Source organism: Neomonachus schauinslandi, chromosome 2 (genome assembly GCF_002201575.2).
Source record: "Neomonachus schauinslandi chromosome 2, ASM220157v2, whole genome shotgun sequence".
NCBI classification, from domain to species: domain Eukaryota; kingdom Metazoa; phylum Chordata; class Mammalia; order Carnivora; family Phocidae; genus Neomonachus; species Neomonachus schauinslandi.
Genome location: NC_058404.1, coordinates 154,041,795 through 154,058,391, shown reverse-complemented (window position 1 = coordinate 154,058,391; position 16,597 = coordinate 154,041,795). Strand labels below are relative to the sequence as shown.

Genomic DNA, 16,597 nt, shown 5'->3' with positions numbered 1-16,597 from the left:
AATAAGATCTGTCATCAGAGACCCTGGAACTTTTATAAATGTGCTGTTTATGCACTGAGTATGCATTTTAGAATACTATGGAATGTTTTCTATTGAAGTTGGTATTTTCAGTGAGATCCTTCAGTGTGCTAATTGAAAAGTCCTCTCAGTTCCAGAACTGAGATTGATAGTCTAAGGTTATAATTTAAAACTGCTTAATTATGAGATTGACAAAACAAGCCATGAGCATAGAAGGTAATTATTTATCAGCAAAAGTTTTGACATTATTGGATAGTAATATATGACTTATACCAAGACGTAAATCAAAAATGGCTTATTTTCTTTGTAACCATCACTGTCATTCTAGTTCTGATTTTTCTGCCTTCTTTGAATTTACCACATTCTGCTCAATTAGCTGTACAAAGTTTTCTAAAACTGCCAGATCTTCCATTTAGTAACTTTCATTAGTGCAATATAATGAAATAGCACATAGGCAAACTCTTCAGTAATACTCAGAGGCTCACTTTTAGTAAACCATTTATGCCCAACTAGGTTTTCTATTTTTTAAAATAAGTCTTAATGTTTTCCTATTTTTCCTGTTAGTTTTCCTGTATACTTTCTCCTTCCTTTACTTGCTGATACCGCAATTTGAACGCTTTTGCCTTTGTGTATGTCTCCGCCCAATCTGTCATTTCTCTATTAATTTTGCCTTTGTTACAAAGAAACACATACATTTAAACCATTAACCTTTCCTCTACAGTGTGTACTTTTGAGATCTTTGGAGGACATTTTGAATTCTTTATCTAATGAGCCAAATTTCCAACATCATTTGCTAAATATTCCATCTTTTTCCACCAGATTGGTCCTCCCACACTATCCTGTACCAAAACTGTGTTTCTGTACTCTGTCTTCTATTTTGTGGACATACACTTTGCTATGCTACCAGTACCATATTATTACCAGAACTTGCTTAATATCTGGTAGAGTGAGTCTTCCCATTTTGATTGTGTCTTTCAAAATTGCCTTAGCGACTCATAGACTTTTATTATTCTTTCACTATATTTTTTTTTCAGAATTGTTTTTTAAATTCTTTTAATATATTCCTTACAATCCTGAGGTAAATCTTAATGGATCATGATGTTGATGCACCATTAGATGTTTCTATTTAATAGCTTCTTTAGGATTTTTATGTAAGTTCTTAAGTAAAATGTTCTTATAATTTGTTTTTTACTGTCTTAAACTCTCCTTACCTGCAAGTTATAGTAGTCTCAAAGTTTTCCTTCTTTTCTGTTCAGGCCTAACTTACATGAGAAAAGAATTATTTGTTACTTGAATATTAGATAGAACTTGTTTGTATAATGTTTTGGGGGGACTTGAAGCAATTTTGGATGCAGCAACAGATGGATAATTGCTCGTGTGTGTATGCATATTGTATTAGTTATTGATTTCTAACTTAATTTCATTATCATCAGAGAATACATTCTGACTGATGTTGATTCTTAGTACTTTACTGAGGCTGCCCTTTGGCCTAAAATGTGGTTGAGTTAAGATTTCTTACTTTGCCATTTGGAGCTTTTTATATATCTACAAAATTGGATTTATTTATTATATTGCTTAATTTTTTTTCTCATTGACATAATTTTAAGATTAGATTCCTAGTAACAAATGTAATTGGAAACAATAACATCTTATTAAAAGTAGGTTGTGGTAGAGATCTTGGGTCATTAATTAGGCCTACTCACTGTGGAAGTAACTGGCTCATGCACAATCTATGTGGGGCGACGTCTTAAAATTCTTTACCAATGGACTTTCACTGTTCCATATGAATGAAAAATTCAAGAATTCAGAGTACTTTTCAATAATAGCTCTTGCCAACTGATAGCCTAGGAGCCATAGACTCTTCTTACCTTGGTTCCATATAACTCTGAGAAGATTCTAGTGAGGTTATTTTACTCATTGTGCTGGTGAGTCCACTAAAGCTTATAAGGCTTATGAAGGTTACCTGACTTGTCCATAGTTAAATAAAACTTGTCTGCTTTCTATTGTATTTCAGTGCCTCCCATGGTTCCATTTATTGGAATCTTTAGTAAGTACAGACATGTTTTAAATACTCGGTTGTGCTTTTTTTTTTATGTTTTAGTTGTTCTTACAAGCAGTTTATAATAAGGTGTTTATTCACAGAAGGGGTATGATGAATGTTTCCATTACAAGTTGTTGAAACAAGAGGTGATGATACCATATGGTATGAGAAAGAGTATAACAGCAATTCAACCTGTCAAAACACATTTGGCAAGAATACAGAAAAGTTATTAATTTCCCGAGTTATTTTACTTAGCTTAAAAGTTTGTGCATCTTCTAAGTTGAAAAAAGAAATCCTGAAAGTATGTAATATACTCTTTAAAGAATTTCATCTCCTTGCATTGCAATGACCAAATTTGGTCAGCCCAGTAGTCAGATGTTCTAAAGAATCAGTAAATTCTAAGACTCCGTGTGAGTCTAAAAAACATTGGCCCTCAGATAGTAAACCAGGAAACGTTGTGGTTTTGATTGTAAGTATCAGTAAAGGAAAGATTTCAGCTTGTTGCTATTATTTTATGGATCTTGAGATATTACTGACTAAAGCCACAGTTTTCATTGATTACAAGATAAAAATTATTGAAAAGAAATACAGGGCTCACTTCGGCAGCACATATACTAAAATTGGAAAGATAAAGAGAAGATTAGCAGGGCGCCTGCACAAGGATGACACGCAAATTTGTGAAGCATTCCATATTAAAAAAAAAGAAAAGAAAAGAAATACGAATTTATTTGTATATAGATATCATTTATTTCATCTTTCCTATTTAAGGTTTAAAATTTTCAAAAAATCATAAAAAATATTCATGATGTCCAATTTTGGAACATACATTTCTTAGTGAATTTTCATAAACATTTCACATATGATTTTATGTCTTTTACTCTTTATATTCAGATGATTACGTTTAGTGAGACTTTGCCTTTCCTTAGTGCACTTTTTGACACTGAGGATACAACATATTTATGAATTAAATTTAGCTTTCTTATGTAATTCAGAGAACTCTGGGTTTCTACCTTAATGTTCATTAGGAATCCAGATATAATTGAGAATGTAAAAATTCATAGCATTTACTAAGCCCAAAGAAATCTTTGAATGAAACATTGTGTGAACTGAGGCTTTTTTAAAGGTAAAATTAAGGATCAATTCAAAAACAGTCAGTGACTCCCTCTTCCCCTTTGGATTTCTACTTAATATATGAATTTCCAAAGCACTTAAAAGGAAACCTAATGTAGCACTGTGTTTGTATTTTTTTCCCCTTTGGCCCCTTTTTTGAGGTCAAGTCAGTATACAATAGTAATTGTAACAGCAAATATTTATATAGTATTTTTGTATATTACAATTTTGTATACTTGCATTTTTTTGTGTTAATGAGTGCCAAGCACTTTTATTTAATATACACAACAGCCCTATGAAAAAAAGTTCTGTATTTATCCCCATTTCACAGAGAAGGCATGTGAGAATTAGAGAGGTTAAATAATTAGACGAAGGTTGCCGAGTTAGTAAAAGGCTCAGCTGGCCTTCAAACTCAGGCAAGCTGATTCACAAGTCCAGTTTCAGTCACCATGATATACAGGTATCCCCCACTTTTCAAACATTTTCACTAAGCCACTTGGCTTTTGCGAAAGGCCTATACTGATAACTGTTTTCATTAACTGAAAAAACCCTGAAGAGGATATTCACCTTTATGAAGAAAAAAAAAAAAGGCAAAAAATGAAAATAGCGTTCAGCATTTGTTTTGCAGAGAGCTGTTACAGAAGCAGTGCACATCCTGAGCAAAAAGAGTGGTGCTGTCAGGCTCCTTCCTTGGGAACTATACTCAGCATCTCAGCATCAAGTCACCATAGCTTTGCATTGTGTCTGTGAGCATCTGTTTTTTATCTCAGTTTATTTTGTGCATCTGTTAGCAAGATGTATCCTAAGGTATCAGAAAAGCCTAAGAGAGGGGTGCCTGGCTGGCTCAGTCAGAAAATAATGCAACTCTTGATCTTGGGGTTGTTGAGTTCAAGCCCCACATTGGGTGCAGAGACTACTAAAAAAAAGTAAACTTAAAAAAAAAAAGCCCAAGAGCGATTGTTTTTGGGGTCTTGGAATGCTCAAAAAATTTTACGTATTAATTAATGTAACTGCTTCATTGCTTTATGCCATTTGAGCTTATCAAAGGTTTCATAGGAATACTCTGCTCTTGGATAGTGAGGAAAACCTATACTATCTTTCATACATTAAAATTAATAAATTATCATAGGGTGATATCATTTGCTTTCAACATAGGCTTCCAAAATTTCAGATCTTATTTGCATAAAACCTACCAAGTCATCCTTATAAATCTGGTAGAGGGAGATAACTAAATTGTAATAAGATTATAGCTGTCTATGTACAATATAATAGTTCATTATTCATTCTCATAATTGATATCCTTAATTTCTTTCATGTATCAATTCATTTTTTGACCATATTATATTGACTTATAAAAATTTGCATAACATTGAGCTGTGAAGATAGTATAATTACAGTTTCATCAGTCATTGATTTAATATTTATTGATCCTGATTTATTACACTCAATTCTGTTTAATTTCAGACTTACCCAATTCATCAGTAGGGTGAAATCTGTGATTAAAAATTTAATATTGGTGTATGCTCTCAAATCTGCAATATTATTATAGGGACACTGAGGCATGGGAATGAAAATGTTCGTGATATATTCTGAGCTGTTTATTTTATTTATTTGGTTCATTTCATTCTTCTCCTAATAAATATTAAATGAACAAAACATAGCAATATAGCTTTAACAGTAATACTTTAATAGCAATAAAATCCATAGTTGAAATATAATCATCTTCTCTGCTGTTGATAATTTCTACATTTATGTTATATGACTTTCATATTTTTCTAAGGATTTTTTATATCTTTAATGCTTAGTGACTTAAATGTATGACCATAATGAAACATTATTCATATTTTACTCAGAAATATTGAATTATATTCTAAATGCCTTTTCTTTAATTTTCCTATAGTGGTTAAGAGAGAGAATCGAATGTAATTCTAGGGTAGTATAGTCCCACAAATATAAAATACATTTGAAAGAAATACAAAACAGTCATGATTTTTATCCTAAGTGTTACTAATTGATTAAGCATTTTTAACACAGTGAGGTATAAATATGAAATACTTAGATCTTTCTCTGGTCACTACTCTTTGAGTTATGCTATCTTAAATATTCCTTAACCACTGGGTAGCAGATCTCTTAAGTTGTCTTAGGTGTTGCTACTTGGCCAGGCTATTCAGATATTTTTAAGTATCTGATCAATTTAAAACGTGAATAACATCACATTTAAAACATTCTTCCCCCAGTGCCTGCTAACATTTGTTGTGGGAAATGAGTGCAAGTAAATGAGTGTTACTTTCCTTTCTCTCTCCACTGTTTCATTTATTCTGTGAACATTGTAGTCCTAAAAGGCCTTGTCTTTCCGATTCTGCTTTTAAAGACTGGGCCCACTGGATTGATAGTTTGGCAAAGAAGCGTCTCAAAGATCACTTCTACCTGAAGTCTGTTAGTTTGCATTGCCATCAGCTCCTTTTAGAACATGGGGAACTGAAACCTCTCAGTCCTCAGTTGGGAACTGATTAAGGGACAGTAGGGAAAGCCTGCTTAACATACAGATGCAGAAGTATTTATTATTCCCTTTTTTTTTCCTTCTATGAAAAATGGAGAATACATTTTACCTTCAGAAATTCACTGACATTACTTTTATCATTCCTATGGTAACCCAAACCAAATTCAAGGGGAAATGTCTTTATTCCTTTGATATAATTAGTTTTATGCCAGGGAAAGTAAATTCAGCTGCATACTGAACCTGGAAATATTGAGATACTAATCAGTATATATATATACACTGTGATAGCTCTCTTTTCCACTGTTAAGCATACAGTTCAATTACCAACCATAATTAGCCAACTACCCAACAGTTCCAGAGGATCCTGGAATACATTCATATTGGTAAGATAAATGGGGTGAATGTTGATGGGATCTACAATTTTGCCTAAACCTTTCATTTTCCTGAACCTGCTGTGACTTAATGGCTAGATATTTTGGCTTGGGGATTATATATATGCCTCCATCTCTCCATCTTCCTTCACACCAAACCTTACCTATCCCACTACTTAAAAAAAAATTCCATATGTAAATATAACTGAAGGGAAAGTTTTACATTATTTAACTTACCTTCTTTATATCTTGAATTTTAGATATTTCCATCAAAAATTATGTCCAAAAGCAATTCTATTTTGAACTCTTGAAATCAGAGAAAGAATGTCCTATAACTAACTTGATTCATTCATGTTGTTTCTATCCATTCATCATCTGTCTATACTGATATACTTATTATGAATCTTTATATCACAGTATTAGTATGTATAAGTTAATGTTTTGGCTAAAAAATCTATCCTCTTGAAGATGTATTTTGAGCTAAATTTCCATGGGGCTAGATTTTAATGGCCCTTTTGTATGCTTTGAAATTGCTATAGAATATATAAATACATGCATAGTTATTATCAATCTGTGCAGAGACCCCAAAAATTCTGATCTTGATTCTAATCACTTTTTAAGATAATTTTGTGACATTAATATTTAAAGCTTTCAGTTTTAGATGTTAGTTGAATAAAATAATAAGAAAATGTTTGACAAAAGGATAATGTATTTGCTAAAGAAACAAGGCTGTTTTTTAAAATTTGTTCCTTAAAAATTGTATGTACAAGGTATTTTACTTCATTTTCAGAAAGTCATCACTTACAAGATGACCTGAAAATTCCTGTTAACATCTGCCCAGAGCATCTTAGAACTTTGTGTCCATCTTTTTATAAAATCTTAAAATAACTGCAGTTAAATCATTTCAGTCATACAACCTGGGATGAGATTTTATTTCAATAGACTTTCACTGGTAAATCAGAATGAAAATTATTCAGCTTTGAGACTAGTTCTGTAGATATATATATATTTTAAGTGAATCAATAGCATATAACTGTCACCATAACTGGTGGCATTACTATCAATTTAACTTGAAATTAGTGGAGAGACTTTATAAAACTAGATCCTCTAAGCCAGCAGAATATCTGACAAAATGATGGAAGGCATTAACATATTATAGGTAATTTTCAGTGATCTCTAGATTTTGAATTATTATATATAAGATATGATATTCTGGAAACAAAATTAATGACTGGTTCTTTGTCCATTAGCATGGATTTCTATATTAAATATGAACTGGTAATTCTTATAACTAAAAGATACAAATTACATGCTTTATTAATTATTGCACATAAGCCCCTGTAAAAGAAATACTCTAAAATACAGTGGCTTAAATTGGTTATATAAACGTGGTTTAAATCTAATACCGTTGGCTCCACATCAAAAAACAGCTTCCATTTCTGGGTCTGAGGCTCTATTGTCATTTTCTCCTAATAAAGGGGAGGCAAAAATGGTCAAGGGAAGCCCAATTCCAGTCCTTTAATTGGCAAGACCCAGAAATGTCACAATTCCCTTCTGTTCACATCCCAGTGCACACTACTTAAATGCATGGCTCTAGCTAACTGTAAGTGTAACTGGGATTACAGTCTTTGTTACTGAGCGGAACAACTGGCCCTTTTCCCATAATTGCCCACAAAAACTGCTGAACTGTACCCTTTCTTGATAGTTCACATTAATGGCAAAACATCTCACTCCAGCGATTACACTGCAAGTTTTGTATTCTCTTTTTTGAAACATTTAGATAGCTCAGTACAATTTTGTACAGCATGTTTGCACATGTATTCTCTTTTTTGAAACATTTAGATAGCTCAGTACAATTTTGTACATGTTTGCACATGTTCTTACATGCTAACCTTTGAAACTTTCTTTACTCATATCCCACTATATACAAATTACTGTAGAAATAGTTATTCCAGTCATGAACTTGGAGTCACAGATGGCATATACTGATGCAATGGGAATGCATATAATGCAATAAATATCATATTATTATGTTCTATAACTTTTTGATACTGTTATAAGTACAAGGTTTTCTTTCTAGGAACAGTTCACAACTGTTAAATATGATCAATTCTTAGAACTTCTTCTCTGTTTACCTTTCACACATCCGTGGCATTATTTAAATATCACTTGGAATTCCATTTTCTGGCTTTAAAACCCTCTTTGAATGTCCTAGTCCAGCGATGTCCGGTAGAACTTTCTGTGAACACAGAAATGTTCTAGAACTGCACTGTCCAATATGGCAGCTACTGAGGCTTTTGAGTGCTTGTAATGTGACTAGTGTGACTAAGGAACTGAATTTTAAACTTTATTTCATTTTAAAGAATATAAATTTAAATAAACCCACGGGCCAGTAGTCATCATATTAGACAGCACAGTTAGTCATTCCCTGCTCCATTTACAAGCCTATTTCTGCCACATTTATTTTGCTGCATAATATTGCTCCTGAAATGTCCTCAAATGAATTGAACTACTCAACATCTATTATTTGGTGGTTTATTCTTTGGGTGACAGATTCTATCTTTTCAGTGTGACTTTACTCTAGTTTTAAATAGTCTAATAATAGCAATATAATATTTACTGTACATAAAACGTGTCAGGCACTGTTCTAAGCACTTTATATAGAATATATAATTTCACTATCACAAGAAACCTACATATAATTATCACCATTTCATAGTTGTATAAACTGACACATCCACGGGTTAATTAATTTGTTACCTTTATCTAGTTAAGTGGCTGATCTAGGATGTGAATTCCAGGCAAACTGGCTTTAAATCCCAGGCTCTCCCTCCATTCTTTACTCTTTCATCATTTTGTAGAGTGAGGTTTCCCTTCAGTAGTTCTCTCTATTCAAAAATACATCACATTTGGGGTCTAAGAGCTTTATTTGTGTTATGTGTAGTATTGGAAACTACTGCCCCTAGCAAGAGAGAAGAGAAAAGAACAGTTTCCTTTCTTTTCTGTTCTATCACAATTCACTGAACAGACTGTTTATGAAAAGATGATCCAAAATGTTCCCTAACTTATCTCCACGAATTTGGTACTGCGATCTTATTTTATCAAAATGACACAAAATAAATTAGTTAATATAAGTGAAAATGAACAGGTGCTGTATGGTTGCTTCTATTACTACAAAAGATTATTCAGATTTTTTTCTTAGTACACTAACAGGAAGAATTTAAAGTAGTCAGGATCGATTATTTCCAAAGGGCTATAGTGTTCGGATTTAACTCAGGTCAATCATCTGCAAGTTAAAATTACTTAGAAACGTACTGTCCATAATTAAGTAATCTTACCTACTAATATTACAGAATAAGGATACCTTTAGGTGACATGAAATCTGTCATTTTAAGTATGCCCCGAGGCCTTTTCCAGATTGCTCATAAGATTTCTCATTCTCTAGAGAAATGCTATCTCTAAGAAATAAATGTCTCTGTCAAGTCATAAGTAATATGAGCACATGATGAAAAAATGGAATTTTTTAGTCTCATAAGGGATATTGCAGTATTGTAAAGTTGATTTTATTCCTTGTTATGTAAGTTCTCATGGTCATTTTAGGATTTACCTTCTGGATAAAAAGGGAAGGTTATGATGCCTTTTAGGGAGGTGGGGTAACAGAGGCCTTTGGGGACCAGGAGAATATTTTTCATATGAAATCTTTGTCATAAAATGCTAATGTTGGTGTTCTTGTCTTTATGTCTATGCATTCTTTAGCTATGAGGATAACAGACCCTTCATCAAGTAAGAATGAGCTGAATGGCTGATAAATTCCATTTATCAGTGTGGTCCCATGAACCAGCTGTCAGATCAGTACTGAAAAATCATTAGAGCTTCTGTCATTCACATTGAGGCAGAAGAGCAAACTGTGCAGGAAAATAAACAGGCATACAACTCGTATGCAGAATAAATATGCTGCAGGTGTATTGCCAAAAACAAATTCTGCTTCACCTCTTTTAATTGGATACCATCTGAAATCAGTGCCACAATCATAGCAACTTCATGTGGTACAGACTTGTTTCGCTTTTAATAGCTTTCTCCTTTCATTGTGATGTGTACCTCTGTGCTTCATATGTCGTCATTTCTGTTGTTTGTTTGGACATCGCTCATCTAAAATTATTTTGTGATTTAGCCTTGTATCTTCCAAACGATCTTAGGAGTACGAAGCTAGCCAATTGCAATGGATATTAATGAATTTCTATTTTAAATATCCAAAAAGGGAAAAAATGTCTCCTTCAAAAATTCAATTTTATGTATGCAAAATTACATCTTTCAATGTTGACACATGTCACTTGATTAATGACCTGTTTATGAATATATCTTTTAAATTTCTAAAACAAAGCTACAAGTCTGTACTAATCTGATAAGAATAAACTCAAATGTTGATATTTGGGCTCTTTTCTTTTGTACATTTTAAAATTATGTGTCCTGCCACAATAAATTTAAGATTGGGGCAACCTATGGGTGACCTTACTCTAGACTTTCAGTTTGTTCTTCTGGTGAAGAGTCCTTTGTTTTCATTTTCTCCAATGACATTTCACTTACTTCTTCATGCTCTTGCTTATTTTTTTTCTTTAGAGATTGGGCTCATTGCACTTTTTATATTATTAACTCTTGGGCCCATAATGTGTTTTCTAGCAGATACTAGCTAACTTGAGTATTTTATTCTATCATTTTATTTCTAAATTGAAATAGCAATTTTGCCTTGATTTAATGGTATTCTTTCCATTTTTCCTTTTTCCAATGCCTGTAAGAAGCTGAGAGCTTTACCTTGAGAGTTCCAATATTTTTCAATTTAATTATAGAATAAAATATTAGTATCTAAGATGTTTTCTGATTCATATAAGCAAACATGCCACATACAATGGCAAGCCTCCTTTAGGGATTCTTTATTCAATAACGTTAATGTTTTAAATTGAACATGTTAAATTTAGGCAATATTTAAATATGCAATATAGTAACTGATGGTTGTAGAAGAAAAATAGTAAATAGTCATGATGAATTTTAATAAGACTTTAATACTAACTGACTACTTTGGGACCATATCTTTCTTAAGACATAGTGCTCTCTGAAAAGTATGCAACCCAGCTTCAGATTTGGTAAATACATGTGTGGTTTCTTTTAACCCCTTCATTTTGCAAAGTTTCAATCCCCATAAATATTTCTTCCTTAGACAATGCAAGTGGAAGAGTATAGTCTGCTGAAAGGAAATATTTACTCTTTCAAGGAAGGTGTACTGGGAAAGGACAGGGTGGGTTCATCGGTATATAGAGATCTAGACTGGTTTGGTCCTGTTCTCCTATATACTTAGAGAGGAGTTGAGAAGGATTCCATTTTCACTTATTGGATTCCCATCTATTGGAAAGATTCATTTTATGCTGATAGTAAATACGTAACACACAGCCACAAGTATATGGACCTTTGTCACCCGTTGATCACTATTGCGAATGGCAGCTGGAGGAAACTAAGGGAATGGAGAGTGAGAATTGTCTTCCATTCTAGCCTACTTTGTTCATACCACTCCATCCCATTCTCAGCTTCATTTTCTCCTTCAAGTTTACAGACCCTTCAAAGTGATGAAGGTGCCCTGAGCTTTTAAGCTTCTTTTCAACAAAGCTGCCAATTGCCTGATTTTCAAAGTCTAGTCCAACTTAACCTAGAAGACAGCAATCCAAAGGCCGAAACAACGCAGATTGTGATCTAGAGTGGGACAATTTTTCCCATCCACTGTATCACACTTGTTTTACATAACTATAAAATCAGACAAATAGAACTTTTAATTCACACATATATTCCATATACTGGTTCTTTTGAATCTAAGCTCTGTTTTTGTCAGTAAACACTAAAATTTTTATGGAAAAAGAGGAAATTTGGAAAAATGGGGTAAAAGTGTATCAGATGAAGCACTAATGGAGAGAGTCCAATCAAACAAATGTTATCATAACAATGAGGCCAGTGGAAACTAACATAGCTTTATAGACTTTTTCCCCCTTGCCATTCACCATAATTACATCTCCATATCATTTGCATATGTGCTGCAAATACATGAATAATTTAATAGTACAAATCTGCTTTGGCTTAAATGAATTTCTGTGTTCATAACATTCTCATTCATGTATATCTCCTCAAGTTTGAAAACTTGTAGTCCCCATTAAAATCTTAAAGTACTTATACTACCACCTGTCTTACATTTTCTGTCAATAAAACTTACCGTAACATTTCTTTCAGTGTCAGTATTGTTGATATGATATGACTGTGCTAATTAAAAACCGATCATTTGATAACCCTGAATTTTCTTTTCTCTCTACAGGTCATGGGTTATAGGTGCAATAGCCCTTCTCTGCCTATTAGGATTGACCTGGGCCTTTGGACTCATGTATATTAATGAAAGCACAGTCATCATGGCATATCTCTTCACCATATTCAATTCTCTACAGGGAATGTTTATATTCATTTTCCATTGTGTCCTACAAAAGAAGGTAAGCAAAAATTCTCTATTCAAAAATGAATGGCATATATCTCAGGAGCAAAGTAACCATAACATAAATCATTCTTGATGTTTTGGTCTCTGAGAAATAAGCATATTACTTCATTAGTTTTATTTTTACAATAGTAAGACAAAAGACACATAACAGAAGCATAATAGTTGGTGAATGTGTTTAACAGCAAAATAAAAAAATCAAAATATTTTCTGATTTGGATAATGTACAAAAATTATATTCTTGTAGGCTTAACCTTATAGTCTTTAATATTGTTATTGGCAGACACATGGAATTTGTGTATTAGAAGTAGCTTTTCTAAGATGCTATGGAGCTGTGTGGGGGGTGGATATATATATATATGTATATATGGCACAGGAAGTATATACTTTTTTGTTTTTCTTTAAAAACCAGTTTGTATATACTGGACAATATGAATGTTTATCATTTTATGATAACATTTATGTTTTTTAAGTAACTGATGATGTACTTAGTAAATGGTCTCTGTACTTTTCTTTAAAAGCATCTTTTATAAAATCTATGAGTTGGATGATTAGGATGCAATATTTAATTTTTCATGCTGGTCTTTTTTGTAATTTTTCACATTTACAAAGATATAAAATACTCATTTTCAAAGTTAATTTTAGCCACTAAATACTTTCATTGCATTTTTTTAGACATCTCAAGATTGATTTTCTCATCTTGTGCTTTTTAACTCTATTAAAAATGTGATCATTATAGTTCCACTCACATAGACCCCTGAGCCAAGACTGTCTGGGTCTAAATCCTAGTTTCTCTACTTAAAAGCTTATGTGACTTTGGGCAAGTTAATTAACCTGCTCATGCCCCAGTTTCCTCATGTGTAACATGGGGGTAATAAAAATAATTATGAGATATTGAGAGGTGGCTCTGAAAAGAAAATGTCAAAATATGAAAATTTCATCTAAGAAAGAAACAACACCTAAAATTTTTCTTTGGAAAAAAAAAAAGTAAAGATATCTATGTCTGTGATTTTTTATTTGAGAGACTGATAGGACCTAAAATAAAACTTGAGGCGGGTATCCACTTGTCAAGATGAGTCCAGTCATATTCTGTTTCAGTTGTATGTGGTGGTAGGTATCAAAAATGTGTTGGCATGATCATAAATAAGGCTAGAATAGTAATGATGACTCAGGCCTATAAGTGTAGGTTACAGAAAAGTAAAGAGGTTATAAGGGAATGGATGGATTCTAATCTACTGGATTAGAATTAATTTAGAAAAAAGGTTATATTACAATGGATGAACCTTCCCAAATATTTAGTGCCACCTAAAATTGCAGTTGCTTAACCCCAAAATATTTATTTTTTTACTTATGGCCCAATTGATGGTGGTACCTCATGGAAGGAAGGAAGGCTGATGAAGTCTCAACCAACCTTAATATATGATTTCCACAGTCACCTTGAGTATTGACATGGAGCAGGCAGTCTGAGAAAGAGATGATCTTGTGTGAAAGGTCTGAAAGAGGCTTACATCACTTCTACCCCCCTTGCATCAGATAGGACACTATCAATGGTACCACCTAAACTGAAAGGAAGTCTAGAAAACATAGTCTAGCTTTTTTACCTCAGGAAGATGAGGAATTCGGTGTTGTGAACAACTAGCTGTCTACCACACTTGAGGAATGTAAAGAGTAGGACATGTGAATGATGAGTAGGAATAGAGATGGAAAAAGGAAGTGTCCAAGGAGCAAAATCAGCATCAAGATGATATACTGAATTCAAGATAGGAGAAAATATCCAGAAGTAGACAGCAACCAGTATTAGAAAACATTTCAGAGAAGTCAGGGAGACTAAGCATTTGGGAAAAAAAAAAAAATCTAGATTTTGATAGAAGAAACACATAACTGATTGTCACAAGAAATATATGTAAAAAGATAGGAGCGAAATTGGAGGTTAAGGGAAAAGGTAGCATTTGTCTGTGTAAATAAGGGAATATTGGGCCACCATAAGCAATTTTAACATCTTCAATTATAGTGAGCCAGATTTACCTATTATCTTTATGCATTAGCTAGAAATTTGGAGTAACAAAATTTAAAATTTTAATGTTACATAGAAATTTTCTTTAAAGCAGAAAATATTTTTGGATTTTATGCATTAATTATTTTTATTTTGAGTATTTCTATTAGCCAATCTCTCTTAGGGTTTTCCCAATAATTATTTTTATTTTTCTTATCTTACAAATATACATGGCTGGTGTAAGGAAGAATTGCTTTTGATATACAGGAAGAGATATTAAACCTCAGGATCCAAAAGCAAGTCTAGAGTTTTTAGTATATTTAACATAAGTGAAATTTTTTTTAAAAGTATGTCATCAAGCTCAATTTTGTGATTTATTAGAACAGACTTCAGTAAACAACAGCTCATGGGTCAAATATATCTAGTTGCCTTTAATTTTTACAGCCAGTCAACCAAGAATGATTTTTATATTTTTAAGTGGTTACATTTAAAATTTAAAATTAAGTATATAAATAGCATCCATAGTTGCCTCTTGGTTGACAAAGCCTGAATATTGACTATCTGGCCCTTCATGAAAAAATTTACCAACCCCTGCTTTAGAAGCTTACTTTTATGATTTATAATAACAAGTAATAATCATATTATTCTTTCATCTATCTTATGTTTTGAATTTTCTAATTTTGGTGGCATTTTTATTTGGTATCAAGAACATGGCCCATGGGGCGCCTGAGTGGCTCAGGTGGTTAAGTGTCTGCCTTCGGCTCAGGTCATGATCTCAGGGCCCTGGGATCGAGTCCTGCATCAGGCTCCCTGCTCAGGGGAGAGCCTGCTTCTCCTTCTCTCTCTGCTGCTCTCCCTGATTGTGCTCTCTCTGTCAAATAAATAAATAAAATCTTTAAAAAAAAAAACATGGCCCAACATCAGAGAATATAGAAAACATGGAATTGTTTACCTTTTTCCTTACAAAACAAACAAACAAACAAAACAGGTAGTTTTGTTTGAAATTGCAGAAATGTCTTAGGATATTTTTATTCCTTTATTTAAATTATTTAAATTTATATTCTTTATATAAATTGACATATAATATTATGTAAGTTTAAAGCCTATAGTGTGTTAATTTGATACACATATATTGTAAAATGATTACCACTGTAGTGGTAGCTAATGCTTCCATCAACTCACATGGTTACCATTTCTTTTTTTGTGGTGAGAACATTTAAGATCTCTCTTAGCAACTTTCAAGTATATATTACAGGTTTGTTTACTATAATTATCATCCTTACATTAGTTCGCCAGAACTTACTCTTCTTATAGCTGGAAGTTTGTACCCTTTAACCAACATCTTCCCATTTCCTTCACCCCCAATTTTGGATAACCACCATTCTACTCTGTTTCTTTGAGTTCGGCTCTTTGCCCATATGAGTGATATCATCATACAGTATTTGTCTTTTTCCATCTGACTTATTTCACTTAGCGTAATGCCCTCAAGATCCAACAATGTTGTCACAAATGGCAGGATTTCCTCCTTTCGTGGCTGAACAATATCCTATTGTATGTATGTACCACATCTTCTTTATCTATTAACCCATTGATGGACACGTGGGTTGTTTCCTTGTCTTGGCTATTGTGAATAATGCTGCAGTCCATGGGAGTGCAGGTATCTCTTTGAGATTCTGATTTCATTTCCTGGGGATATATACCCAGAAGTGAAATTGCTAGATCATATGGTAGTTCTGTTTTTAATTTTATGAGGAAACTCCATACTGTTTCACATAATAGCTGTACCAATTTACATTCCCATCAACAGTGCACAGGGGCTTCCTTCTCTCCATATCCTAACCAATACTAGATATCTCTTGTTTTCTTTTTTTTCTCGTCTTCTTGATGATAGCCATTCTAACAGATGTGAGGTGATATCTCATTGTGGTTCTGATTTGCATTTCCCTGATCTGTGCTGTTGAGCATCTTTTTATGTTGGTCATTTGTATATTTTCTTAAGAAAAACATCTATTCATTTCCACTGTTCATTTGTAGTTGAATTGTT

At 32.9% G+C, this 16,597-nt stretch overlaps 1 protein-coding gene and 1 non-coding gene across 11 annotated transcripts in view; both read left to right on the top strand.

The window, feature by feature from the left end:
* Positions 1–16,597, top strand: part of ADGRL3 (adhesion G protein-coupled receptor L3) — a 512,753-nt gene that overhangs the window by 458,675 nt on the left and 37,481 nt on the right. For 5 of the 10 annotated variants that reach the window (XM_044912942.1, XM_044912941.1, XM_044912936.1 and 2 more), the window contains 2 exons: positions 9,797–9,823; positions 12,390–12,558. In XM_044912942.1, coding sequence (XP_044768877.1) covers positions 9,797–9,823; positions 12,390–12,558 — 196 coding nt within the window. The remainder of the gene's footprint in view (positions 1–9,796; positions 9,824–12,389; positions 12,559–16,597) is intronic. The other 5 variants (XM_044912937.1, XM_044912940.1, XM_044912939.1 and 2 more) reach the window with 1 other exon arrangement.
* Positions 2,650–2,756, top strand: LOC123324155. Its single transcript, XR_006539647.1, has one exon. It is a non-coding gene; the product is annotated as a U6 spliceosomal RNA (small nuclear RNA).